At 46.9% G+C, this 27722-nt stretch overlaps 1 protein-coding gene across 3 annotated transcripts in view; it reads left to right on the top strand.

Annotated features, from left to right (window-relative positions):
- The window catches only part of COL5A1 (collagen type V alpha 1 chain), a 150171-nt gene that overhangs the window by 31932 nt on the left and 90517 nt on the right, over window positions 1–27722 (top strand). For all 3 annotated transcript variants that reach the window (XM_062011591.1, XM_062011590.1, XM_062011589.1), the window contains exons 2-4: window positions 1931–2098; window positions 8118–8331; window positions 8955–9117. In XM_062011591.1, the coding sequence (XP_061867575.1) occupies window positions 1931–2098; window positions 8118–8331; window positions 8955–9117 (545 nt within the window). The remainder of the gene's footprint in view (window positions 1–1930; window positions 2099–8117; window positions 8332–8954; window positions 9118–27722) is intronic.

Genomic DNA, 27722 nt, shown 5'->3' with positions numbered 1-27722 from the left:
CTCAGGCCAGACTCTCTCAGCTGGTTTATTATCTGCAGTGTTGCCTTGGATTTGCCATATGTTTGTAATCTCTCATGGAGGGCCCAAATTCTCAGGATTGTGGAAACTTTTGGAAGCTGCCTAAGGATGTACACAAATTTTCCATGCAAATATTAGGCCTATCTTCTTGGTAACCAAACCTTTCTGTATTGAAAAAGATGTGTTCATGCTCTTTCTTTCCATTGCTGGGGTGTTTGTGTTCAGTGCTGCTCTGTGTGCCATAGACCTTCCCCATGGATGCAGCCAGTTGCATTTTCATGCCCTTTGGGGAGATGGATCCTTCTCTTTTGCAGTAGCAGTAATGGTATGCACCTTCCTGAATGCAGTTGGGCTACTGGTGAGCATTCTGAGAGCTGGTCAAAAGCTTTGCACCGTGCAGCATGGCAAGATGCCTTGAGATCCTGGGGGAAGCTGGGGCAGCCAGCTCAGGGGGGTCCATCTTGGGTATCATTGCAAACATCAGCCTATTCTAATGAGCCTTGAGGATCTGAATATCAGCACTCTTGGTGGGAAATCATGGATCAAGTGGCAAGAAAATACAGCTGTGCTGCATTGTCCAGGCAAGGCTGGATGAGGCTGACAGGCAGACGTTTGCTTGGGGTAGTTTGAGTGGGGTGATTCACATTTGTGACAGCATTTTGCTCCCAAGAGAAGAAGAATTTCAGTGTTTAGTCAAATCTGGTTATTCCACTTCTGGAGACATGGTCTCTCCTGACGAGAGTAAGACCAGATTAGGAAGTTAATGGGACATATCCTTTGCATTGCTTAATGTTCTAGAGACCAGAACATCTGGAGGTGAATGAGCCCTGACTTTGCTGGTGTGGGGAGCACTGGGTGAGAGATGAGCTCCCTCATTAACTGATTTAATGTCTGCAGCAGTGGGAGCCTCAGAATACGAGCTTAATGGGATGTGGAAGAGGGCTGTTAAGGAAAGGAGCCTTTGCTTCATGTCATTAGGAAAAATCCAGATGGGCATTTCGACTCTTCTGTGAAGCATGTGTGTGGTGGTGGCCATCCAGCTGCACTGGATGCTTGTATGCAGTGGGGGCTGTGCAGAAATCCTTGTGTCAGGGTGAACACCTGGCAGAGGGAGGAAATTATGCAATGGGACTTGCCTGGGCTTGGGCTCAATTACAGAAGGAGCCCTTGGCTATGTGCAGTGCAGTTGTGCTGCATCCCTGCCCCAGGTCGCCTTCCCTCACCAACAGTTAAATGCAGTACACAAACCCTGTGAGGGTCTGAATGAGCCTGCAGACAACAAAACCAACCCATGAGCACCAAAGCATCAGGCTGGGATGCTGCTCTGCCGTAACTTGTTCATCCCCTGAGGCACAGCTGTGGGTTTTCCTGTTGTCCCAGCTAGTATGAATTTCCACGTGGTGGTTTGGCATGGGAGGGGGGTGTGTGTAAGCCTTTGGGGAAGCTTGCTCAGGTATTTGCTTCAAAATAACTCTTTCAATTGACTAACTTAAGAGAAAAAGAAATGTTTGCATTGCTGTGATGGCAACTTCTTGATTTAAACCTTTCTCTCAGATCATGAATTCCCTGTCTAGTGCTTAATCTTCAGGATGCACTTGAACGATGGAGACTGAAGACATCCAGAAAATATAACTACTGTAGCTAGTGAGATAGTATATTCTCACCTCTGCCTCCGGGCAGACAGCTGAGCAACTGTTCTTCTGCACTGACTGGTGTCTCTGACCAGCAGTACTGTGTCCTGGTTTGGAAGCTGGTATTAACATTGTATTTGTAGATGTATTGAAAACGTATTTCACCTGCTTTTAAAGTTGTGACAATTGATTTGTGTGATGCAGGCTAATGGTGATCTGGGGCTGAGCAAGGGCCAGTCCTCTTGCCTGCTAACTCTTGTTTTCTCTTTTTCTTTTTACAGCTGAACCTGCAGACCTCTTGAAGGTATTAGATTTTCATAATTTACCTGATGGTATAACAAAAACAACAGGGTTTTGCACAAGCAGAAGATCTTCAAAAGAAGCAGATGTTGCTTACAGAGTAACAAAAGATGCTCAACTTAGTGCACCAACAAAGCAGCTGTATCCTGGTGAGTCTGCAGCTTTCTTTTGTTTGTCATAGGGAAAGATCTGATGCTTTTCTCAGATTCTGCAGGGCGCTGTGCAGTTCCTTTCCCAAAGGTGCTTGCATGCTCCCTTGGCTGGAGTAGGTTCTGCTGTTTCAAGGGACTCCAAACTTTCAACCATCAAATTAACATTGCAAGAAGTTGTTCTTTGATCATTGCATTTGCACATGGTGGTGGGTTTTTCTGCAGAAGATGTGGCCAAAGCCTACATCTGTTCCCTCCTTTATTAGAAAGTTTGTAGTGTCTCATTATCACACAGTGACATCCAGCTGGGGAGGGAGACTTGGAAGATGCAAAGGAACGCAGACAGTATTTTGTTCTGCATTTGTGGAGTGCCAAGCACAGTGGGATCTTATTCTGTGGCTGTGGTGTCTCATAACACAAATAATCACCATGTAAAAATAACAGACTGCCCCACAAGAGCAGATGTCCCAGGAGAAGTTGAAGAAATCAAAGGTTCATAAAGAAAAAGCCACTAAGATGCAGGAGTTCACTAAGTGTGGGCTACTGACCGTTTCATTGGTCACTGAGGATGCTCTGGAGTTGAATTTTTCAGGCCAAGGGACAATCATTTATGTAGAGTAAAATGTGCTTGCAAAAAGACTGGACTCATAGACCCAAACTATAGCCTGAGAGCAGCATTATGGACCCAAACTACTCATTGCCTGAGAGCTTCAGTCTTGAACACGTGGTCACCATCAGAAGTCTTCCAAAGCCATGTAAGAGCACTGCTGTGTCCCTGTTTCACGTGGAGTGCAGGGATGCTGGGAGCAGGCATGGCAGACTTTCTGGGCTTGCTGAGAAATATGCCTTTGCTGAGGAAGATTTACCAACAAGGCAGGAAGATGCTGCTTGTAACTTGTCTGTGAAGCAGTAGATGACTTAAGCAAAGCAGACAGACACTTTCTACTTTGGTGTTTGTGAGAGAACTAATGACACAGAATGCATTAGCTAAATCAGAGGTAATGTGGCATGCCACTACCAGTGCTTTTTAATTAACATACAATATCCATCAGACCCAGTCTGTCAGTGGCCCACAAGGCTGGACTGCTGCTGCACTCGCATCCTTCAGTCCTTTATTTCCTTCATTGCCTGTTACCACTCAGGCTATTTTCAGACTTCATAATGATCCTGTGGTGGCAATAATCAGGTGAATTATGTATAATCCATGGTGTGGGGGGGCATACCCTGTGTCTTGCATACAAACTGAGAGCCTGACCTAAAGATGGGAGCAGCTGTGCCTGGGCTGCAGGCTGGTAGCCCTCCTTGTATGGTCAACCCTTGGCCAAGGAGCTGCTCAGTTTTACCTAACACTCTGTCTTAATGCCTGCAGAAGTGCAGAACAGCCTCTGTATTTGTCTTTATTGCTGTCCAGGGCAGGACAGTCTTTTTGACTATAGATAATATCATAATATGCCTAACTGCACCCTGCTGCCAGGTTGTGCTTTCATGTCCAGGCTAGTGCCTGTGGATATGGGGAATATTCATCTGAGGGACAGGCTGCAAGGGCCCTGCTGTGTCCCCTGAGTCCATCCCTCTTGATCAGCTCAACCTAACCAGTATGCAGTTTGTCATTTCAACGTCCTCTCTTTTCACATATCTGAACTGCCTCAAAGTTTTGACCCAACTGGTGTCTTCAGCCTCAAAGTCTTGAAGGAAATGGTTCCAGTTTGGAACAGACAACTGGATTTGAGAGCTTTGCAATAGTTGCTGTAGCCACTGGGAAATCTTGCCTGATGGCCTTTGTTATGGAAACCAACAGAGTGGTGACCCCAAGATAGAGAGTCGGGGATGGAATGTTCTGCCTAATTAATGTAGCAAAGAGATTTGATGACAGCACTTGTGGCAAAGGTTAACACAAGATGACAGCACACAGAACTGAGCCATGGTCATAGAGGAGAACTCAGCATTGTAGAAGATTTCCTTGCCTTTGTCCCACCTTACTACCTGTATGTCTGCATTGAACTCTTGATTTGCATGTACTGTCTCCTTGGGTGAGAAGGTCTGGCTGGTGTTTCTTTGGTGTCATCAAGCAACTTTTCACTCATTTCATCATCTGGACTACCATGGGGTGATGGAAACAGCTCTGTCCCTCTCCACATATCTCCAAAGTCATTGAGTCTTCTCTGCTGCTTGCTAGGGAAATAGGAAGAGCCATGTGAAGAACCCCTGGTGCTTCCCATCAGATCAACAGATGTTTTTTCAGTACATCTCCATAACTAGATGCAACTTCAAGCTACACCACCAGATGAATGAGGAGATAAAGATAAAGTAATTGCAGTGCAGTGTACCAGGGGAAATGTGGTTTCAGTGATTTCACGTTAACAGGCAGCTGGGTTGCAGAATAACTTTGCCTCTCTGTTATAGAGCACCCTAGGCAAATGTACACTGCACATCATATTTTGTGCTAATTAAAAGATGGTGCTTTTCTAAGATGGTAATTTTATGGCCTATGCATTCTGCTTCCACAGCCAACAAAGCAAGATGTATCTATATAAGAGCCTGTCTGTTTTTTCAAGCCCCCAAGAGCAAGAGAATCTGCTGTGAGGCTCTTTGTCCTTGTTCCTTAAACAAGTTCTCCTTCCCAGCAAAAACTGCTCTTCCAGCAGACACAAGAAAGGCCAAGCTTTCAGTGACAACCAGCAGAATGTCATTTGCATTCTTCTAGCAAGCTCAGTATTCTCCATGCTGCTTGTGGGTGTCTGCATATATATGTGTACTTAAGAGCCTGACAATCTCTGTTATAGCTTGAGCAGTCACCTCTGAGGCAGAGAAGCCTTGCTGAAATGGAGTGTTTCCTCAGATGAAGGAAAAGGCCAGAAGCTGGTGACACTGTTTGAAGAGCTGTTTCCCTTTGGAAAGTGGCTCTGGAAATGACACCATCTCCCCAACAGATCTGCCTTGTGTCTGTGTCAGGATCTGGATCGGCTCATTGCTTCTGCTCATTTCTTGCTATTAAGCAGCTAAAGCTTTCCTGTCCTTCCCAGTCAGCAGCAGGACTCTGTGTTTTAGGCTGTGTTTGGATGCACCTGCAGAATCTGGTTTAGGAAGAAGGTCCCAGCTATTTTGAAGACCATGAGATTGTACCAAAACCCTTAATCACTGCTCATGGAGCTCAGGAAAGACGACACTCAGCCTGATGTGGGGTTTTTTGCACCTTGGGACACACCACAGATGCAGCCTGCTCAAGTGAAGCCAATGGCATCAGTGTGCTGTGCAGGGAGCTGCATGGGCTGGAGGAATCTGTGCCCACCCTGGACCTTTTCAGCTCTTTCCATGGCTCCATCTGCAGAATTGGGGTCTTAACCTGTTGCTGCCTTGCAGGAGGTTGTGTGTAGTGAATTTGAAAGGACTTGGCCATGGGCCTGAGCCAAATTCAGCATCAGTGCAGTGCTGTTAAGCGACGAGGTGGATGTGCAGCATCTCTCAGCATGAGCTCATTTGAAGTAGGGAAGCCAGTAGAAGGGCTTAATCCCAAACCCATTGTTGAGGGGAGTGTCTTCATTGTCTTTAAGGGGATTTGGGTCAATTTCTATGTGCTTCATATATTTATTATGATGTATTTATTAGTATTGCTGTCTGTGTGGATGCATTTTCATACATCATTCAATAGCCTGGGCCATTTCTAGCTATGACAGTGAAGGCATTGTTATTTTGCCAGGACAGCAGAGCAGTAACAGAGTAATGTCAACTATAATTCATCCATTATGGTTATTTGGGTTGAGAAACTCCCATCACCATGGAGACATTTTAATAATAATGAAAAAAAAATTAAAAGCAGCTTTTTAATGAGTTGGCAGCTTGTCCAAGTTGAAAGGTACTGTATTGTGGCTTCATAATGAAATTTTGGACGTGAACTGTTTTACATAAAAGGCCCAAAACTGGAGCCTGTAATTGGAACCAGGAAGGCGTATGGTCCTGATTCAGCTCTACAGGAGGATTTGTATACAGCAGGAGGGAGATAAAGCTCAGAGCATCCTATGGGAGGCACAGTAATCAGATTGCCTGCCTCTGCCAAAAATCTGGGTCTGTGTCCTAGAGGGAAATCAAGTATTTAATTACTGACTGCGAGCCCTCTCTTCAGAATAGTGCTTGATGCTTCGTTATAAAATGTTTAACTAAGGTGAGGGATGTTAACTTGGTGTGTCTCTGTAGGTATCCTCAGATATCCCCCCCAGTGTCCTCTGTTCACACAAGCTGTGCTGGTTTTTGATGCAGCCCAGCCTGCTCGTGCCTACTGCCTCCTCCACTGCCTGGTGCTGTAAGGCACTGCTGTGGTGCTGGGTGCATTTAAGGCACTGGTTTGTTAATAAAAGCAGCTCCCAGGCAGAAGAGGAGAGGCTGAGCTCGTGGCCTCTTTGCATGTGAACTGGCTGACTTTGCTGTGGTTGGAAGAATTCCCCATCTCCATGTTCCTATTTGTCCCTTCTCTGGGTCAAAATCCCTTATGCAGCCCTGGGACAGCATCGAAGAGAAGCATAAAGGGGTGAAGGAAATCTGTTTGAAGCTTATGGGCATGGAGCTTGACTTTTTTTTTGTGGTTCATATGGCTGTGGCTCTGCAGTTTAAAAACAATCCATTGTGTGGCTGCCTCCCCTGCGTGCTGCCAGCTGCCACACATGTAGATAGTCCCAGCACACACCCCGCAGTGCCCATGCTGGGGCTGCCCCACTTTGCACTGCATGGTTTTAAGATTTCCCAAGCAGATACCCAGAGGTACAATGCAATCCTTGTTTTTGAATGCCTGGACCTTAAAGGAAAGATACCCTGCCAGTCTCACGCTGCTGAAACGCATCATCTGAGGAGGTTGTGCCATCTAGGTACCCTCTGTTTCCACAGGTCCCTCTCCAATAATGATTTGTTCAAGGAAGCTCTCTTACTAATGCCTCTGGTGTTTTTAAGATCTCCTGTTTGGGATGTGCATCTAAGCCTTTCAGTTTGGGCTCATCTTTCCAGAGAAAACCCAAACAGAGGAGTTGTGTCCTGCCCAGGATGTGTCTTGATGCCCAAGTGTATTTGTCTGGCATTGCAGGGGTTTATCCTGCCCCTGCACAGTGTTGCCTCTATACTGACTGGACCTGCTCAATACTTAAATGGCATGAATCCTCCAAACCTTGCAAAAATACAGGCAGGAGTCATCAGAGATGAGACAGGGGAGCTTTCCTGTGTGGGGAAAAAGCTGGGAGATTTGTTAGATGATTTTTTTAATGTGCCAAACTGGCATCTCCTGCTGATTGCCAAAGTCATTTCTCTTTTCAGACTTTGCATTTTTGTCAGCACCAACCTGAAAGCCAAAGCCACAGAATGCTGTGTTCTTGCCTGGAACAGAGCAAACCTGATGCAACTTCTCTGTTCCCTCAAATAAAACTCTTCCATATTATGTGTGTCTGACTGGCATGGGATGCTGAATTTCCTCTGTCCCTCTGACATCTTAAGTTAATTTGGGAATCTCATGATATATGAAGCAAAGTTTTTGCCTTGTTTCCTAAAAAGTTGTAGAGCACACTAAGGAAGGGCTGGGCAGAAATAATACAGATTTAAACCTCTGTTTCTCCAGCACCATGATCTCATCCTAAAACAGCAGACCCCTCACCATCTTTGGCTTGCAAGTTCAAAGGTGGGGTGGCTTTTGGCTCTGTAACAGGCTGGCAAAAGGCTTTCTGATGAATAAATGAATGATCCTCAGAGGTGCTCAGTTCTGCACCTGGGTTTTTAATGTACCATTAGAGTGGGAAGCCTTGGGGGACACTGCTCTACGTGGGCTTTGCTGGTTTCAGCTCATCCCAACCCAGTATCACAATTAGGCTTTAGGGAACACAAGATCTAACTGACAACCTTATATAAATTGTTAGGGTTGGTGTGTGTGCACACATCTGGAGGGTTAAAGCAATGGTCTCCCCACGAGTCATTAGACAACAGGACTGTTTCTGTAGGGATTCATTTTCAAGGAAACCTGACTAACCTCTTTGCTTTTCCCCTCCAGCTTCCCCATTCCCAGAGGACTTCTCCATTCTAACCACTGTAAAAGCGAAGAAAGGAGGTCAGTCCTTCTTGATCTCAATTTACAATGAGCAAGGGATCCAGCAAATTGGTGTGGAGATGGGTAGATCTCCTGTATTCCTGTATGAAGACCATACAGGAAAGCCAGGCCCAGAAGACTATCCTCTCTTTAGAGGCATTAACCTAGCAGATGGCAAGTAAGTGAAATTTTGTGCACAAAGGGAAAAAAAAGTGCATTGTTTCTCTCATTACCAGCATGTTGAACGTTGTGTAAAATAGGAGTCATGTATATCTAAATGTACATACACACCTTTGACTACTGCCCAGTGTCCCTTCTTGAACTTTGTCCTTGGGTGAATAAATACTGCTTAGATCTAAAGTGTGAATTGTGTACCAGTCAGTGTAAGTTGTCTGGCACCTGTGGGGATAGGAATTGTTGGCTTTTGCTGCAAAGGGCCTTAATAAATCAGTTTGTCTTGCAAAATCCACACAGAGTGTTTTGCAGGTAATGAGGGTGTAAATGGGAGATAGGCAGGGAGTCGTTGGTGTGGGGTTTTTTCCTCTCTGCCTCTGGTTGCAGCCAGAACCATCCCTCTCCTACTGGTTTTAGAGGGATGAGAAGTGAAGGGCATCATCTGTCAATACAGCTTTTCTATTTCAAATGAAATCTTCAGGTTCTGCCCAAGGATGATTTTCCTGGCTTTGCAGATGAAGGTTTGCAGTTCACAAGCTGATGAAAGTTTCATTGTTATACAACAGCTAACTCGTTCTTGAAAGCCCAAGGCTCTGTGTAACACATTTGTGGACTATGTTCTTCCAGGTGGCACAGAGTAGCTATCAGTGTGCAGAAGAAGAATGTCACGTTGATTTTGGACTGTAAAAAGAAGATAACCAAGTTTTTGGACCGAAGTGACCATCCCATCATTGACGTCAATGGCATCATTGTGTTTGGAACAAGGATATTGGATGAGGAAGTCTTTGAGGTAAGTCGTGACAGTGAACAGCTCCTGGGGATTCCTTGGAGATGATGAGCTGGGGTCTGGTTGATGAGGAATTTACAGCTCATGTTTGAAACTTGTGTTGGATTTTTGCATCTGTCACATTACTTATTTTCCTCTAGTGACAATGAAAGCAGAGGGGCACACGTCCTCTTGGTGTGAGCTCTTCTGGTCCTTTGGTTTTATACCCTTGCTGGGGTTCTATACCAATCCCTACACTGGGATTTTGTAGGTCTATAGCTCTTGTGCACTTGGCTAGTTTTGCATGGGAAGGGCTCACTGAGTTTTCATTCATTCCAGTGTTATGATTTAGACAAAGTTGCTGGGGCAATAAGTGAAAGCTGACGACAGCAGCTCCCTTGAAAGTCACAGTTCACTCTGGGGCTATAGAAATCTGCTCTTTCCCAGTGCATTGGCCATTGATTCCTGGTTTCTTGCACCAGGATATGAGGGGACTCTCCTCAACAACTTGTTTGGCAGTGCTGTCACCTCCCACACAGCAACTGCCTTTAAAAAGCAAACCAAAATCGTGATGAGTGGAACGTTCCCATGAGCTCCTCTGATTTAACCAGAGAGATAGAGGATTATTTATAGACAAGGTACATATGGTAGAAGTTCTTCTTGGAGTTCAGCAGTTTAATATATGCATTTCACTAGCAATCTCAGCTCCTCCTGCACTGCTGAGGCTTTCATGTGTATGAGAATCTTGTCCCTGATCTTTCTTGCGAGCTCCAATTGTTTCCTTGAAATCGGCGCCGGTGCAGTGGACTGTAAACTAAGACCTATTGATCTCTATCTACTTTTATTGCATTTATGTGGAGGAAGAGCTGTATCTCATGGGCCTCTCCAACCCAGCCAAGTGATGGGCAACATCTTCCATGGGTGGCTAATTAAAGCTGTAGCTCTCTGTCTGCATCTCGCTGTCGCTCGGAAGGAAAGTTCCAGTCTGTTTAACATTACCAGCATCTGGGAGCTGGGCTGTTGTAAACAGAGCAGGAATGCATAGACTGAGTGTTGCTGCCAAAATCCCAGTTACAGAGCTAGAGCTGAACCTCTAAACTGTATTAAATTAATAGACATTCCCTGGGGAGTTTAACAATTAAGATGGAAAGTAAAAGCTGGGTTTAATGGGCACCAGAGTGACTTTCACAAGTGTTGGACGTTCTGCCAAACCTCCAGCAGCTGCAGTGGATGCTGTATTTTAAGGGGAGTTCAGGGAGGTGAGCTTTTCTGGGGAAACACTGGACCCAAGGATCTGGCAGGTCCACTTCTGAACTTGGTATCACATGCAAACTGGGTAGGGAGCTTGCACTTTAGACTGTTTCATTTTGCAGTGTAACACGGTTTCCATAAGTGCCCTTGAGGCTTGAGACGTTCCAGGTGGCTTTTAGACCTCACCTGGATTTAGGGCTACTGATTCCTCTGCCAAGCAGGGGAACACATGTTGATGGGTGGCAGTGCTCTCCCAGCTCCACTGTTAGCCCTTCCCATGGGTCTAGCCACAGCACTCATGCTGAAGAGGACTTATCTAGGGGCACCAGCTCAGTGGGCTTGTGAAATCTCAATCTTGGGAGGTGGAGTAAAACAGAGCAGGTGTCCCTCTCTGCTGGAGCTTGTTCTGTGTACAAGATGCAGCTACAAGATCATTGCAGGCACTTACTGAGAGATGGACAATTAACAAGTGGGTTTTTTTCTCCCTTAGATGTGCTGATATTACACAGCATGTGTATCAAAAACAACCCCTCTCTAGTCCTGGTATTTGTCCTTGTTCCTTTTGTCATCCTCATCAGACAAAGGGTTTTCATTATATCCCCCTCACACTAATCAATATACCAGCAGCTTTAAATTGAATGTAATTAATAGCTTTCATGAAGGCAGTGGACTATAACCTAATTTCCTTCATATCTCAGCAACTTCATTTCCTTTGGCTCCTCCTCTCTCCTTTCTGCAAGCCTAAGCAGAAACCCTGTAGGGAAAACTGTGGCTCAGAACAATGGGTGTAAGCTGTTAAAGCCATGTATTCCTGGAAAGCTGATGGTTTCTGGATTGGATGCAGAATGATGAGATGAAGCTGTCCTGTAGGCAACTGCTCTGCAAACCTCAGCTATAAAGATCTTCCCCAGTGTTTTCTGCACCTGTGGAGTTGCCTGGCTCTTACATATTAGTTGCTTTTGCTGGAAAGTAAAATAACCCAGTTAGCTGGGAGTGGGATGGAAGGCAGTGTTGGGGAGGGCTGTGTCTCAGCATGAATCAGCAAGAGCTGTGAGTAGTGGGAATTCATAACCTGTCAGGACTTAAATCAAAACCCCAAACCCTTTTTGTTTGGTTTTAAAAGTTGTGATTATTTAAGCTCCAGGTCTAGCTGGGGTGGCAAGCTGAGCAGCTCTGCTGGGTTCATTGATCAAGCACCCAGATGGGCAGAAAAAGCCTGGCAGGAAAGGTTAGAGGAGTTTCAAAGTGTTTCTCTAGCACAACATTCTTCCAGTGGAAAAACGACTTCCCCTCATTAAAATTCAATTAGTTTGGAGGCTGTGTGGATCTCTCTGTAGGGCTGGGGGGGAATGCTGGGTAGGTTTGAAAAGGGGCCAAGCCTGGAGCCTAGGTTCTACAAGTTAAGTTTTGTGCTGAACTGTTGTTGAAAACAGAAGTTTACAAATGTAAGGACAGGCTCTGGCGCTGGGGTTGGGAAGTGGCAGCCGGCTTCAAGCTGGGACTGAGAGGATGCTGTTGTGAGACAGCAAAGGGCTTTTTGCAGAGAGAGAAAAGAAATAGCCCATGGTGCAGGATAAACACTTTCTCTCCGTTTGCAGGCTGCAGTAAGCAGGGTTCCTGTGGCTAGAGCAGTGCTGGAAGGAAGTCAGGAGATGTGAATTTATCTCATTTTTAGAGGGATTAAGGGTTTCTTTTGTTGTGCTTTTTCTTTTTAAATATATCTTAGAAACCAAGTCCTAGCACAGTCTAATGGTCAGGCACAGGAACACAGAGAGGGTGGAGCTTAGGAAAGTCCCTTTCCCAGAAAGCAAAGCATCTTCTGTCTGAAACCCTGAGAGGCTTTCTGAAACACGCTGGGGTGATCTTCCTCTGCAGGAGCTGCCAGTGCCCTGCCTGCTGTGGAGACTCACCCCTTTGTGCTGGATCCCATCAGTTCCTGTGGGGGTAATGGGAAGCTGGGAGCCCATCTCTGCTGGCAGCAGTGGTGATCCCAGGGCTGACCTGTCAGCTCTTGCTTGGGCTGATCCCTGGTAGCCTGGGCTGGTGTAAGAGCTGAGCATATGTTGAGTGCTTGTCAGGCCAAAGCTTCACCCACTGGAGGGTGACTTGGCTGTTATGCATCTGTTGTGTATCATACCCATCATCCATAGCTGTGGGCTAGTTGAGTGCTTTGTAGCCTTTCATTTCATATCATCCTCAGAAGATGCTCCTGCTAAGGAATTTCTGCTCCATTCACAACTGATGCTGGGTGCAGAGGACAACACCTATCTCCCTGGGGCTTGCTTCTTCCCTCAGGGCAAGCAATCAGACTCAAATACAGTCTCTCTCCCACCTCTAACCAAAGTCTGGTCAGACTTTGATATATTTAGCTGTTAGTGTGCAGTTCATTTAATCCTTTTGACCACTGTGTCCCAGGACCACATGGATGTGACCTCCAATCTGCTGATTGCTGTGGTGTGGTGGTCTGGTGGAAAAGCAGTTCAGCTGGCTCTGGGTTGAAGTTCTCATTTAGCAGGTGTGGGTTGAAACAAAGTTCAGATCCTGGATTAGTGGTGGATCCTGGATTGGCTGGTGCTGTGTTTCAGACCTGAAAGTGGCTGTATTGCAGCAGTGAACAGAGAAATAACCCACAGCTGTGGTAGTGTCTGGTACTGATGTGGGGGGGAAATCAGCTTTCCCATAAGTGGAAAAGCTCAGTGCACGTGTATGTTGGTTTATGCCCTTCACTGTTGGCTCCACTGGAGACAAGAGGAGCTTAATTTGTCCATTTGAATGCCATAACTCCGTCTCATTGGTCTAGTTGGTGTTGTAAATCCAAATGCTTTCCTCTGGTCCTGCCAAACAAGGTGCAAAGTGAAGAGGGTCTTGGACACCTGCAGTCACTGCTCTGCCAACGCATTGAGAGCATGAGGGACTGACAAAGTACTTGCCATTAGCTTCTGCCAGAGCTTGTCCTGGGATGAGAATTGATGTGCTGCTGGAGTTTGGATGATGCTGAAAGGACAGTGCTTTTTCTTTTCTGTTCTCCTTTGTGTTTTTGAAGACCACTGCTGAAATCAAGACATCAGAAATGGAGGGAAAGCAATTTGTGCTGGGTCAAGCCAGAAAGCCCAGGCAGCGTGCCAGAGGTGCTCTTAGGGCTGCTCAGTGTTTCAAGGCACAACAAGACAAAGCAGAATAGACACTTCAATGCTTAGCTGAGACATTGGGGCTGTTCAGGTGCTATGTTGCTCTTGGGTTGAAAAGCCAACTCTCTTTTCATCTTCTGCCTTGTTTACACTTAAAAAACAATTATCACTGTGGTTGATAATCCGAGATTTCATTTCACTATCGTCAGGCTTTTCTCCCTCCCTTCCCATGCTCTTGGCTTGTAGCATTTCCAGCTCTGGAAAGTGCTTTTGTTTCTAAAGTTTCTGTACATTACTTTTTCCTGGATGCCTCCAAGGTTCTAGGATTGGATCAATAGCTTTTGCTTTAGCAGGAGGTGTACAAATGAAAAGATGTTCCTATACTTGTAAGTGCATCTTGTGGTGCTTTTTTTTGTTTAAGGACAGAGATTTAGGGCTCCCCTTCTGCAGGCAGAGCTGCTATTAACGTGTCAGATGGATATGTACTGTTGCAGGAGGATAGAAGTTACACCAGTAGTACAGTGGGCTTTGGGGAAAGCCTGATTAGTGGTAACTGCAAACATTTTGGACTTGGTGGCAAATGTGCCGTTCCCAGCTCTGAGTCTGTGTCTCATTCACATCTAGCCCCAAGCTTGCCTTGGCATAGCTGTTATCTGCTGTTCCTTTTTGCAGGAGGGTCTTAGAATCATGGAATTGTTTGGATTGGAAAAGCCCTTGAAGCTCCTGGAGTCCAACCTTCATACTTCTGAGCCCTCAGCACCACGGCTTTGGGATCCCTCCAGGGCTGGGCACTCCCCCAGCTCCCTGGGCAGCCTGGCACAGGGGCTGACACCCCTCTCAGTAAAACAGTTCTGCCTCAGCTCCAGTCTAAACCTCCCATGGTGCAACTTAAGGCTGTTTCTTCTTATCCTGTCTCTCGTTACTTAGGAGAAGAGACTGACCCCTCTGTTGGCACAACCTCCTGTCAAGTAGAGAGTGCTGATGTCTCACCTCAGCCTCCCCTTCTCCACACTAAACATGCTCCAGCCCCTCAATGTCCCTCTGGCAGTGAGTGGGGGTCCCAACACTGATCACAGCCCTCGAGCTGCAGCCTCCCCAGGGCCCAGCACAGGGGGACAATCCCTGCCCTGGCCCTGCTGCCACACTATTGCTGATCCAGGCCAGGATGCCATCGGCCTGTTGGCCACCAGGCACACTGCTGCCTGGTGTTCAGCTGCTGTTGATCAAATATAAATGGTTGTCTTGTACAAATGCAAGCAGCAGTGGCAAGGTATGGAGCCTGCAGGGACACTTATTTATTTGTTTACAGAAGGAACAACAAAGTCCTCTGTCTCCAAACCAGAGGCATTGTAACGGGCTCCATTGAGCTCAGTGAAGCTTCTCAGGTGTGTGGTTGAACCCACGTTCTACAAGATCTGGGCATAGTCCAGAGGGTCAGGAAGGATCTGGGCAGAACTTACACTTCAGTTTTTATCAGCCTTCATAAAGCATCTTTTTAATTAGTGTTTTATACTAACCTGAATCTCTCTGTCACAATGTGCAACAGAGACATGTTCCCCCTGTACTTTTCCCTACCTCGGCAGACTGCTGAAAGAAGCTAATTTACAGTTCTGGCTGCCTGCTTTCCTGGCCCTGCCAAATCTGATTTCACCTCTTTTGCTGTAGAGCCTTTCAGGGAGTGCAAAAAGTCGATGTTTTACACCACCAACATATACCATGGTGTGAGATGATGGAAAATAAAACATTTGGAGGCAGCATTAGGATTCTTTATTGAAGATGCCTCGAGCTTTCCCCAGACTCCTAATAAGTCTCTATTTAGTTGCTGGTTTTCTCGTCATTTCTTCTGCTTTTGTGGCTTGTTTCTTTTTTTCAAAGGGATCCTCTTTAGCAAAATGGTGCACTGGAGACATATGGATTCAATCACAAAACTAGGCTCTTCCAGGAGAGCAATACTGCCTAGAAAATGTCTGCAATTATTGAAGGTTATGTCTCTGGATGGGTTTGCAATTAACAGGGAGGGCTTTTTTTGTGTGTGCCAGAGTCCAAGTGATGCAGTCAGTCTAATCAAAACCCAAACGTGAGATTTGGCTCCAGTTGGCAAAGTCTCACACGTAGCATCGTCTTACACAGGTGCCCAGGGACGTCATCTGGTTTTATCAGCATGTCTGAACAGAGGGAGGGGCAGGACCAGGTCCAGAATAAGAATTGCAAAACAGCTTGTAAAAGTTTTAGTCTGTGCTTCAGGTGGTTTCATTTCAATGCTTGAGCTGACACCGTTTCATCTGACCTCTGTCTGTCAGGTGCCAGTGAGGGAAGCGAGGGTTTGGGTGGAAACATTGGGTGAATTGTTTGCATACACTTTGCTGAGACTCTTGTTTTTCACTTTGGTTTGCTGGGTAATTGGAAGTTTAAGCCATCTGGACTGCAGTCAAGCTTTGTGACTGGGTCAGGGTTGCCTGTAGTGGTGTAGCTTTATTAGTCATGATCACAAAATACAAATGTAATGTTTCTAACGTTTTTATTTTGGGGGTTTTTTTTCTGGTGAGTGGTAAATTCCATTTCATAAACTGTAAGAGAAACTGTGCATTGGTATGTGTGGGCTATTACTGCAGTTTGCTGGTACTGAGTGCCTCCAGGCCTCTGACAGCATACAGTGCGTGGGGAGATGTACTTTATTGTTCAAACAGACCATAAAAGTGTTTTTATTGATGTTTAACAGCTATGCAGTGCATCATTTATCTTTTAATACGGCCAAGTTAAACATCAACCTAGAAACTGCACAGCCTTACAGCTTCTTGCAGTTTGTCCAAGAGTCAAGCCCCAGTCTTACAGGAGCCTTTGTTTTTTCAGCAGTTGAGTGGGATCTTCAAGGGAATGGATGTCTCTTACTGGATGAGGGCTGCTTCTAACTTTTCCAGCGTTATGTTGAGCCAAATGGGCTCTGACTGCTGGGGGTCTAGATTTCAGTTTCAGGCACTGACATTAGTTAATGTGAATAATTTCCTCTGGATCTTTGTAATCACTAATACATGATGTGTGCTGTAATTACAAAACAAGGCAGAGTGATGACAACTTGAGGCTGTTTCCTCTTGTCCTATTATCACTTATTACTGGGGAGAAGAAACCTTACTACAGCCTCCTGGCAGGGAGTTGCAGAGCATGCTCATGTCTCCCCTCAGCCTCCTCTTCTCCAGGCTGAACACCCCCATTCCCTCAGTCACTCCTCATCAAACTCATGCTCCAGACCCTCACCATCTTCACAGTCTCAGATTTACTGTTGCCCAGCTTTCTCTAGCCCAGGGTACCTCCTGCAGAGTGGGAGCTGCAACTGCTGATGAGGAAAACTGAGTAGTGTTGGGAAGCCAAAGCTCATCCTTCAGAAGATTTCCATCCGCCACAGGGATTGTGGGGTTTGGGGAGCTGAGTTGTGTCTGGTTGTTCCTGACATTCACCTGGCAAGAGTTTTGTTATTTAAATGCTGGCAGGCAGCAACCCAGGCAGGCTCGTTAGACATGATGGATGCTGTGAGGAGTAGTGTCATTATTCTTTCAGCTGATGGCTTCGTTTGTAGTTTGCTTCCCCCCTTGGATAGTGGGAGGACGAAGGAGGAGGCTCTTTTCTTCCATGGAAACTCTGAGGTGCAGAAGGCTGATTGCTGAGCCCAGACAGGGTGATGTAATGCTGGAAACCTGCTCTTCTCTGGTGACATCATGCCAGTTGTGACATGGATGTCTGCAGAAAGCAGGCAGCAGGATAGAGCTTCGGGAGCAGAGAAGGCAGTGCAAAGGGACCTGGGGCCTGTTAAAAAGGCACTGAAGAGGAGAGCAAACAGACACGTTCAGGAAATATGATTTTCTTCAGCTTGAGGGTAGGGGGAAAGCCAAATACTCAGGCTATTGGGGAGAAGTTTCCAGCTGAACTTTACTGGCAGTATTGCTATATAATATGGAAAAGTGATTATTGAAGGCAGAGCGTGATGGCGTGCTGCTGGCCCAAATCAGGCCTTGTTCCCCCTTCCCTGCTAATTCAGGAACCTTGTTCTATGTGGGAGGTAACACACCAGTTAGTCTTATTTGCATTAAAGTGCATTTCTGGAACAGAAGCTTGTGGATAGGAAAAGCATCCTCTTCTGTACACAAAATGTTTGATTGATTTGCACCGTGGGAGCAAAGTGTTGTAGGAACTACAGGCTCGTCTGAGAGCTGCTGTGCTGAGGAAGAGTATGGTGAGCACTGGGCTCTGCAACAAGCTGGTCAGGCAGGGGAGTGGGCTTGTGTCTTTGTTGCCCTGGCAGTGCTCAAGATGATTACAGTATGTGATGCAGAGCTCATCCAGCCCAAGCCCCTGCTAAAGCAGGTTCCCCTCGATCAAGGGACACAGGAACGTGTCCAGGTGGCTTTGGAAATTCAGGTCTTTATTGCTGTTGTCTTTGCAGGACACTGCTTGAAGCCTGTCCTTTCTCTAAGGTGGGTTTTTATGTAGAGAGCCTCTCATTGCAGTGAGGACAGAGTAAACTCAGTGCAGGAAAGACCATCCTAACTTAGAAGCCTCTTTAGCTGACTTTGTGCTCAACCCATTCCCTTGTCATTTAGGTACGTACAAATGAAACACATGTTCCTTACACATGGTGAGGCCTTCTTATTTTTTTTTTAAGGGAGTCTGGGCTGCTTGCCAAAGCCCAAAGGAAAATCCTAGCCCACTCCAGACATCCCCAGCGTGCAGGTGTACAACTCACTTTGACAGAGCCGAGCAGGATCGAATGTATATGTTCACAATAAATACATCACCCTGGGGACAGGAGCTGGAAGAGGGTATTCCTAATGAGTTGTGCAGAGTATTGGATGTGTATTTGTGTGTATATGTGTTTTCTATTCCCTCCAAGAACATGGAAAAAAGTCTCTAACCGTGGGCTCATTGTTCTCCACACGTAGCCACACACTGGCTGTGGTTCGGAAGGTCAAGTCTGCTTGAACAAACAGTGCCTTGGCCACTGAAGCGAAATGTGTGGGGAGATGGGAGAACTTGTGGTGAATATTACTTTTGTGCACTGTTCTCTGCTCTGGAATGTCTGCAAACATAGCAAGGTTTTCCTGAGGCTTTGATGCCTTGCATAAGCAAATTTAGCAGTGAATTATGTTTACCCTTTTCCAGCTCAGAACACTGAAATCTGAGCCGTGGTGCTGAGCTACTGCTGACCACGCTGGTCACGCTGCATCCGTTCCTGCTCCTTAATGGGTTTTGTCCAGATAACCACGCTTCAGGGCTGAACATCACATGTGCTCTTGGGGCTGTAGGGTGTACAAACCCAGCTCCCTTTCTCAGGATGCAAAGCTTGAGTAGCGAGCCAATTAACTTGGCTATGGGAGCCAGGCAAGGTGGTGTGTTTGAACACAAGGCACTTTGAATTCAAGGTGGGAGATGCTGCACAGAGATTCTCCTGCAGGAATTAAAGTTATCTTTCATGGGCAATTACCAGTGTTGAAACATGATTGCAGAAATACTGTGAAGCGTGGAAGTGAGAAGTGTGTGGATATCAACAGACACAGTCCAGCTTCCTGAAGAAAGAGGGAGAAAGGTGTATGTGTGAGAGATGTTGTGCCTACACATGCTCAGCTGCCCCTTTTCAGCTCTTCTCTGAGCAGCACTGGCCAAATTTGCAGCAATGGTGGGAAATGGCCCTAGGAACCTGCACAAGAGCTGCTTTCTCGGGTGGTCCCAGCAGATGTGTCCTGCTCAGTGCTCCATGGCTCGGTGATTGTCGCCAGCCAAATGCAGGAAAAACTCTTTCCCAACCAAAATTTGGTGTTAAGTTGAATTTTGAGTGTGTCAGCAGATATCCCCACAGCCAAGCATGTAATCCCACTTATATCCTGAGATAATTTTGGCAGTCTATTTTTCCCCAATCCCTTTTAATCCATAAAACCTGGATTCTGTATTTACCTCCTGGGGCAGGAAACATTCCAAGTCCTGATTAAAAGCCTCTGTGTATACAAACCCCTTGATCCTCAGCCACCTCGGTGTGGAGGGCGCAGGATAAAACCTTAGGGTGGATCTTGGGGTTGTGGCAGTCGGGGGATGGAAAGACCATCTGTGGGGCAGCTCAGCTTCCAGATTAATTCAGCTATGAGGAAAAAGAAATGTAATAAAAGCAAGAGGTGTGCAGCTTTTAAGTACCTTAGGATGGAGAAGAACTGCAGCTGTTGTGGGATGGGAGCAGGAAGCCCTAATGTGCTGCTTGGAGCAAAGAGCCACCCTTTAGTGATGGAAGTGAGCCCAGACTGGGGGAGGCTGGAGCATTCTAAAACAAGCTACAGGCTTTGGAGCTGTCTGAGGGGTTTCATGTTGGAGTTTTGTTAGTGTTTAGGGAGGGAGGAAAGGAGAGGGTGGGAAATGCACAGAGCAGCAGCGTGGGGTTGCCCAGGTTGTTTGTTTTGCCCTTGTAGCAGTGGTGTGACTTGTCTGATGGAGCTGTGAAATGCCATCTGCTGTGTTTGGCCGTCACGAATGGTCAGAGGTGTGATGGAGACCTTGGGTTGGATTCTTTTCCCACTGCCACCTCCTTTTCTGTACCAAGACAACTGCTCCTCGAGACGGTTCACCACCTTCCCTAGACTCTTTCTATCCCCCACCTCCATTGTAGCCAGGGGTGAGAACGAAGCCCAAAGCTTTCCGGGTCATTGGGATCAACACCTCCCAGGCAGACACCACGACCCTGTTTACACAAGGCTGAGTAAAAACCGAGCAACTGCCTCCACTTTGGCTCAGCACAGCTCCACCAGCGCCTTCTCAGCCGTGTCACTGAAGCCAAGAGCTTCGCTTTGCTACATATTTTCCACTGTGAGAGAGTCTCCCCCCCATTACAACACACTGGCGGATCCAGCTTCGTGTGGGCGGTGCAGCCTGCAGAAGCTGAGCTCGTTCCTCATTTGATTTTTTCCATAGATGAAAGGGAAATAAATCAACGTGAAACCAGAGCCAGGAAACAGCATCGTTGGGCACGGAGGGGGAAGAGACAAACGAGCAACGCCGCGATGTGCTGCGGCGCAGCTTGGAAGGAGGGGAGGGATCTGTTTTGAAACCATCCCTCCTGCTTCACACATATGGCATTGAAAAAAATAACTACTGTAGGGAAAAAGTCAGCCCTTTAGCTCCGTTATTAGGGGATTGTTTGGTTTGGATGGGGAAGAGGGAACTTGGAACGGCGCGATCGGCCCCTGGTAATGCGGTGACATCAGGAGATGAGGTTGGATGGGGAAATGCAGCACTAAATGAAATGGTAAAGAAAATAGGGCACTTGAGTATGTGGTCAGGTCTGGTGACCACAAGAAGCAATGGGAAGGCTGGGCAGCCTTTGGCAGCCTCGTGGGCTCTAATTTGGGGTTACATGGAGTTTTCAGGCTGTGCTCCCCTCCAGGCTGCATCGCCTCAAGGAAGATGCTGCAATTTCCTCCTTTCCTGTCAGCAAAGCAACCTGGATGGAAAGGCACTGCCCAGGGCTGACCCTCAGACTGGGGAAGGGGACACCAGCCAGCCTGTGGGGCTGCTCCAGGCCCTGCTGCTGTGGGGGTGACCTTTGCGACGGTGACAACTGGGATCTGGAGAGTGGTGGCACTGGTGGGAGAGCTGGGCTGCTCTGGTGCTCAGAGAGCGGTGGAGGACAAGGGGAAATGGGGACTTGGGTTTCCTCCAGGGATTCCTAATGAATGTGATTGAGGAAAATGAGGAAATCCCTTTTTGAGGCTGTTGTGTGGAGGGGGGGATGTGGAGCATATGCTTCAGAAAGGCAGCGCTGGTTGGAACACACGGGATGCAAAATGAGGGGGTTATTTCAAAACTACACATTGTTTCATCTCCTCCTCGCTCCCTCTTAGCTTTATTAACTGCTAGTTAAAGGGCTGGCAGATCATGATAGACAATGACATCCATTCATTGTGTCCTATTCATTTCTCAGAGGCCTGGGCTGGGCCTTCGTGGTGGTTTTTTGGTGGTTTAGTTTTGTTTTTCCGTGCTGGGCGGTGGAAGGTCAGGCTGACAGAATCCTCCCTTGATGGAAATGCCTCCCACAACGTGCAGGCCATCAGTCAGTGTAGCTTTCCAGGTGAATGTGAGTTTGGTAGGATGCTGCCCCGTGGGACCTGTGTCGGTGCCCTCACCCCTTGGGCTCGGGGCACCTCTGAAGCAGTTGGCCCCTGACAAAGGGCAGTGGTGTGGGTGCAAGCTGCTGCCCTCTCCTCCCTTCCACACGGGAGCTGAGGCAGGGTGTGCAGAGAAGACCAGTGTCATCCTGGGGGGCATCAAGAAGAGTGTGGGCAGCAGGTTGAGGGAGGTTCTCCTCCTCCTCTGCTCTGCCCTGGTGAGGCCTCATCTGGAGTCCTGTGTCCAGTTCTGGACTCCCCAGTTCAGGAGAGACAGGGAACTGTTCCACTTAAGCACAATGAAGATCTTGGGTGTTGAGATGAGGGAGCCCTGGCCCAGGCTGCCCAGGGAGGGTATGGAGGCTCCTTCTCAGGAGGTTTCCAAACCCACCTGGACACGTTCCTGTGCCACTTGATCGAGGGGAACCTGCTTTAGCAAGGGCTTGAGCTGGGTGAGCTCTGCAGGTCCCTTCCAACCCCCAGCATTCCGTGTTTCCCTTCCCAGCAGTCAGCATCCCTGGTTGGCAGGATTTGAGCCCAGGGCACTTGCTGATGGGGAGAGCACAACCCTGCCACACTGTCCCATTAGTTTAGCCTTGCTTTAAACCGTCTTTCCTTGAATGTCAAGGGGAGGCTGTGGTTGCAAAAGCCCATTGCCACGTACCTCCTGAGTTGCTCTGCTTAAGCATATCCATGGAAGCAAACTTTTTGAGCAAGCATTAAGAGATTTATTTTTCCTTAATAGTCTAATTTGCTGCTTGCAGGGTTTCAGAAGCATAATCTGCCTTGATGCTTCAATTAGGGAACAAAACCACACCGTGTGAATAGACCTGTGCCAAATCAGCTCCCATTGGAAAACAATCAGAAGGAACTGCACAAAAGACTTGTGCTTTGGAGTTATTGGCAGTTGTTATTTTGTGAACCCTTTGGAATAGACAATAAGTTGAAGAAAAGGAACAAAAATTAAACTGTGTTTAAATTGTGGATAGATATCTGCTAGATAGCTTTTGGTGGTTTTGAATAACCTGTTGCTGTGAAGTCCCTCTCAGCTGGTGGTGCTGATATTGTAAACAGATGGTGGGGGCATCTATTAAAGAATACTCATGACCTCAACACTACCATCTTAGAGCAGTTTTTAAAGCATTCCTCTCAAAGCTCTCCTGTGATTTACACTATTCCTGGCTAAGCATTTGAGAGGGAAAACCCAACAGCTGTCTAGTGACCATGCTATAAAGGTTGTATTGGAGCTATTTGATGTAAAGATAGTGACAACAGAGCACATGGTGGTTGTGGGGCCTCTATTTTTAGGGATCAACGCTGTAATTTGTGTGGAGTATGACATAAATGCTGATTTTGAAGTTGCCAAATGAAGAGTTTGAAGGCAGAAATCACAGACTGACAAGCTGCTCTGTGGTCATACAGAAAAAAACCCCAGAACTCTAAGGGTTTGATTCTAGTGTGTTTGCTGGAGAACCAGTAATGATTATAAGTCTGTTGTGCAGATGTAAAAGCCACTCTTTGGGTAAAGGCTTCTCCAAGGTTGGCTGGGTGGCAGTGTCAGCCTGAATGTGGCCAGCAGCTGATGACAGGTAGCAACAGACCCTTGGGCTCTGCTGTGTTCCATGGTGTTCCTCAGAGCTGCCAGGGGAGCTGGCTAGCTGAGACCTGGAGTTGCTTGGGTTTCTCTTCCATTCTTCTTGGGTCTTCTTGTTTTTCCAAGTAGAGCATAAATGCCAGAAGAACTGCTTGTTTTGTGGTGCTTCAGCTCAGCTTTTTCCAGTTATTGTGGGAACTGGGAATCTCAGAGATGCCTTTAGATTAGTCAGGTCTAGATTCCTTCTAATTTGGGTCTCGTGGTTGCTTCAGCTTCTCATAGGAACATTGAAGAGGTGTGTTCTTGCTGAGCATGCCTCTGTGTGATCAGATGGGAACTCGTTGCACAGCCTCCCCTCAGACATGAACTTGCACGATGCCTTTTTTTTTTACCTAGTTGTCTATTTCCATGACATTTATAGAAGTTTAATTATCTTGAGCCTTTTTCCTCTGTCAAAAGTGATTGAGATCAGCTATCAGATTCGGGAGTTATTGAGAGAGACAGACACACCTGTGGCTGCACAAAAAGAGCACACATGGCTTGCTTTCAGGGGAAACCAGCCAAAAAGCTGCATTGCTGTCCTAATGAATTTATTAGAGGAGAATGCTTCCTCATGTGTTAGTTTAAACTTTCCAATTAGCTGAGTCTCTATGTGGTTTCTGGTATACATAAGAGGTGAACATTTAGTTGCTTGTAGTTGTTGCTACAGAGGTGTCCAGAAGGCTGGGTTGTTCCTCTGGTGAAGAAACATCTCTCTAGCATGCCTGCTGTACATTCTACTCCAAATATTTCCTCTGAGTAGGATCCTTGTAGGAGAGACCCAGTTTGGCTCTAGATCTTCATGCTGGCAACAGTACAAGAACTGGTTCTGCCTGTCTGAAGGGAGGTAACACTTCAGATCCCACACGAGGAGCATACACAGAGCAGGTCTGCTAAGGACCTACACCAGGTCTGACCTTAACATCTCACACATTCGCTAGGAGATGGTGCAAGTGTGCCAAGTCCTTCTGCCAAGCTGGCCCTGCATGTAGAGTCTAAACCTGTTTTTCTCTCACTCCAGCTCTTCTCAGAATCGTGTTTCCTATTTTTCAGTCAAAATTGGAGAGGGGAGCAGAGAGTCAGACTATTTACCATGTTCATGGGAGTTTTGGAGCAGCCAAAGAAAACTGAGTCACCTTGGAAGGATTCTCTGCAGTCAGTTCTTACCTTTTTTTTCCCCCTCTTCCCCTGAAATAGAAGGAACACCTTTACCCAGCCAGCAACTCAAAAATAAACCAGCAAAGGAATGATTTCTTCCATTCAAGCCTGGTTAGTAGCGTGGTCTAGTTAGATCTCATTGCAAGGTTTCCATCCCACAACTAGGAGAACCTCTAGGGCCTTTGGTGAGAGTGTCAGTGAGCCAGGGGACTCCAGCTCCTGACCCATTTTCTGTTCTTGGGCAAGGTGTTTACTGCAGGAGATCTGTAAATGGTTTCTCAAGAGAAGTGTCAGCCAAGGATGGTCCCAGCAGGTCAGGAGAGCCACGGCAGGCTGCTTGTTGTAGATGAATGCAGTTACTCATCCTCCATCCCAAAAGTCCGCCTGGAGCTGATGTTCACCAGCTGAGAGTGTGGATTTAGATTAACCTGAAGTAGATTAACCTGCTTTAGCAGGGGCTTGGACTAGATAATCTCTAGAGGTCCCTTCCAACCCTGACCATTCTGTGGCTTCTTGCACTGCTGGGGTTGAGACCAGGGGCTTGGCAGGTACCAGGAGCAGGTCTTGTTGCTTTGCTTTGCATCTGCTGCAGTTGAGGGAAATCCATAAGATGATTAGGGCTGGGTGGGACAAGGTGCCTGCCCTTGGCTGCAGGTTGTTTCCTGGCAAGATCAGGCTCCTGAGGCCGTGCTGGCTGGGTCAGGGCCTGTCCCTGCAGATGTGGCGTGTGGTCAGTGGGAGACGCGTGCTCTGCTCTGGAGCTGATGCCCAGGCACTCTGTAAACACCCAGCAATTTGACACGTCCCTGCTTTCACAGGAAGAGGCCAGGGATAAGGATTAAGCCCTGGCTTGAGGAAAGCTGCTGGGGATATGTCAGGCTTTAGCAGAGTGTATGACCCATGCCAGAAGTGGAAACAAAGTCATTAGGAAGCCAGAGTCTTTCAGAAGTATCCAAATCTGGATACTTTCCTCCTCTATCAGAGGAAGAGCTCATTTAAGATGCTTAACATCTGCATCTGTAGGTGACACACTTAAAAATATACATGCTCAGCTATTCAGCATGGATGTGCAAAGCACAAAGGCAAGCCTGTGGCTGCAAAGGGCAACTTAGAGCAGCGTGAAATGGGGCTGCAGGGCAAAGCGTGCTCGGCACTTGTAGAAGAGCATCATGTTTCTGGGTAATAATGAAAGGCTCCGTGCTTCATCTGTCAGTACAGTGAGAGATTTAGGGTATGCAACCTTACATTTGACATTTCTGGAATTGGAACACTTGCATCTTTAATTTTTTACAAGTTTCTAAAAGAGAAAATGGCAAAATCAGCTTCACTGACATCTGTGGAGTTTAGCAGCAAGTATGGGATATGCTTGGGCAGCTCCATGGATCCATGCTATACGTGTACATCTATGGAACATCTACTGCGGGTAACCCAACGCACAGCTGCTACTTTAGAGAGCAAATATTTACTTCCATGTGATGAAATTGGAACTAGAAGTCATGGAGTTTAATAAAAGCGTGTGGTTTAGATTCCTGGTTCTTCACACATGTTTCTAATCTGCTGGGGGGGTTCAGAACATCTGCCCAGAACACACCATTTGCAAAAGAAAAAGCTTAAAAATGCTCGTTTGTAGATACAAAGACTGACTGTACAATAGGAAAATGACATTTGAGAGTCATCTTCTGCCTTTACTGGGATGGAGAGAGGTGGGATTGTGAAGGGCTGCTGCTTTTTCTTTCCCCCCTTTAAAAACCTGAGCTCTGTGATATTATTTTCCCCCTCTTTGCAAAGTAGCTGCAGAAACCTCTCATCTCATTTTTTTTACCACAGTGCTTGGCTGGGCTGTAGAAGAGTGAATATAAAGCAGCCTTTTGTCACACCAAGTCCTGGGGCTGGAAGAGGAGAAGCCATACACTCACACATCCCTCTTCCCATATCAATAACTGATTGCTTCACACCCAAACCTCACAGCACATAGATTATGACTGAAGAGATGCGAATCTATAAACACAGCCAGTGGAGCGAAGTGTCTGGGCACGATGGCTGTTGATTGAAGGATATCTGTCTCTTTGGGTGTTTTTAGGAGGTCTTTGTAGTTGCTTTATTTTTTATAGCATCTTGGCTGCCTTTTCCTTTCCTGCAGTCCCTGCTGCTTGGCTATTGCTTTGTCCTGGATGTACCTTCCTGTCCCATCAAAAGAGTTACGGTGCTTGTGCTCTCTCAGAGGAGGAGGAATGCAGCCAAATCAACGGCCTCTTGGATGGCACCATGTGCAAGAGGGACCTGGGTTATCAGGGAGCTTGAAGAAGAAAGGGAAAGCAGAGCTTGCAGATACTCTGTTCCAAGGCATGGTGGTGATGCCCCCACATTTCAGTGCCTGTGTCAGGTTGCCCACGCTGTAAGGCGTGAGGATAACCAGAAGCTGAGGAGTCATTTCTTCTCTGGGTGGGTCTTGCTCCCTGGTGCAATTAGCTGCAGTAGTTATTCAGAGCACTTAATCTGCTTCACAGTGCAGTCTCTGTGGAGCACACAGCCCATGTCTGGTGGTTTGCAGCACCAGACATGAGTCAAGGGAAAGCTGGCTACATCCCCTGGTACGTGTGTGGGATGTAGCTGCCTCCTGCTCTGCTCTGCCTGACCTGGGATGCTCCAGCTGAGCCTCTCACCCGGTGTTGTAAGGACGAGAGACTTAAACCACAGGCCAGTTTCTGCTGTGTTGGCCACATCTACCTTCAGATTTGGGTTTTTTTCTGGGATTTGGGGTTTATTCCTAGCCTGACTTTCCCTGTTTCTTGGAGAAGATTCCTTCTTGCTACCCACCCACAGCTGGCAGAGGGCTACTTGGGGCAGACCTGCCATGGGATGCTGTGCTAGCCCCACGGGGGCTTTTCCAGCTCTGAAAGAGAAACCTTGGAGACGAGGTGACTAGGATGGCTTTGCAGTAAATACTTTGTAGGTTTGATGCTTTCAGTGCTTCTGCCAATGCCACCTGTTTTCCAAGCTGCCTCTTTCTTAAGGATTGTTTTTCTCTCTGCCCTGTGTCCCCTGTGTTTCTTAATTCAGTGGCAGGTTGCTAGTTTGCTTTATCTGGCTTTTTCTACATATTTGGTAAATTCTTGAACAAAATCTGTCCTCCAAGGTCTAAGCATCATCCTTCAGCTAGGAAAGGCACATTGCCCACTGGAAGCAATGCTCATTTCTGGCTTACAGTGGGAGCCACAGGGTAGCAAACTGTGTGATGTGCACGTGATGCTTCATCTGAGCACTGCAACCCCTCCAGTCAGGCACAGTCAGGGTTGAATAAGGTGAAATACAATTGCCTCAAAG

This window comes from Colius striatus, chromosome 19 (assembly GCF_028858725.1).
Source record: "Colius striatus isolate bColStr4 chromosome 19, bColStr4.1.hap1, whole genome shotgun sequence".
NCBI lineage: Eukaryota > Metazoa > Chordata > Aves > Coliiformes > Coliidae > Colius > Colius striatus.
The sequence above is the reverse complement of the archived record's forward strand: the minus strand, read 5'-3'. Positions and strand labels throughout refer to the sequence as shown.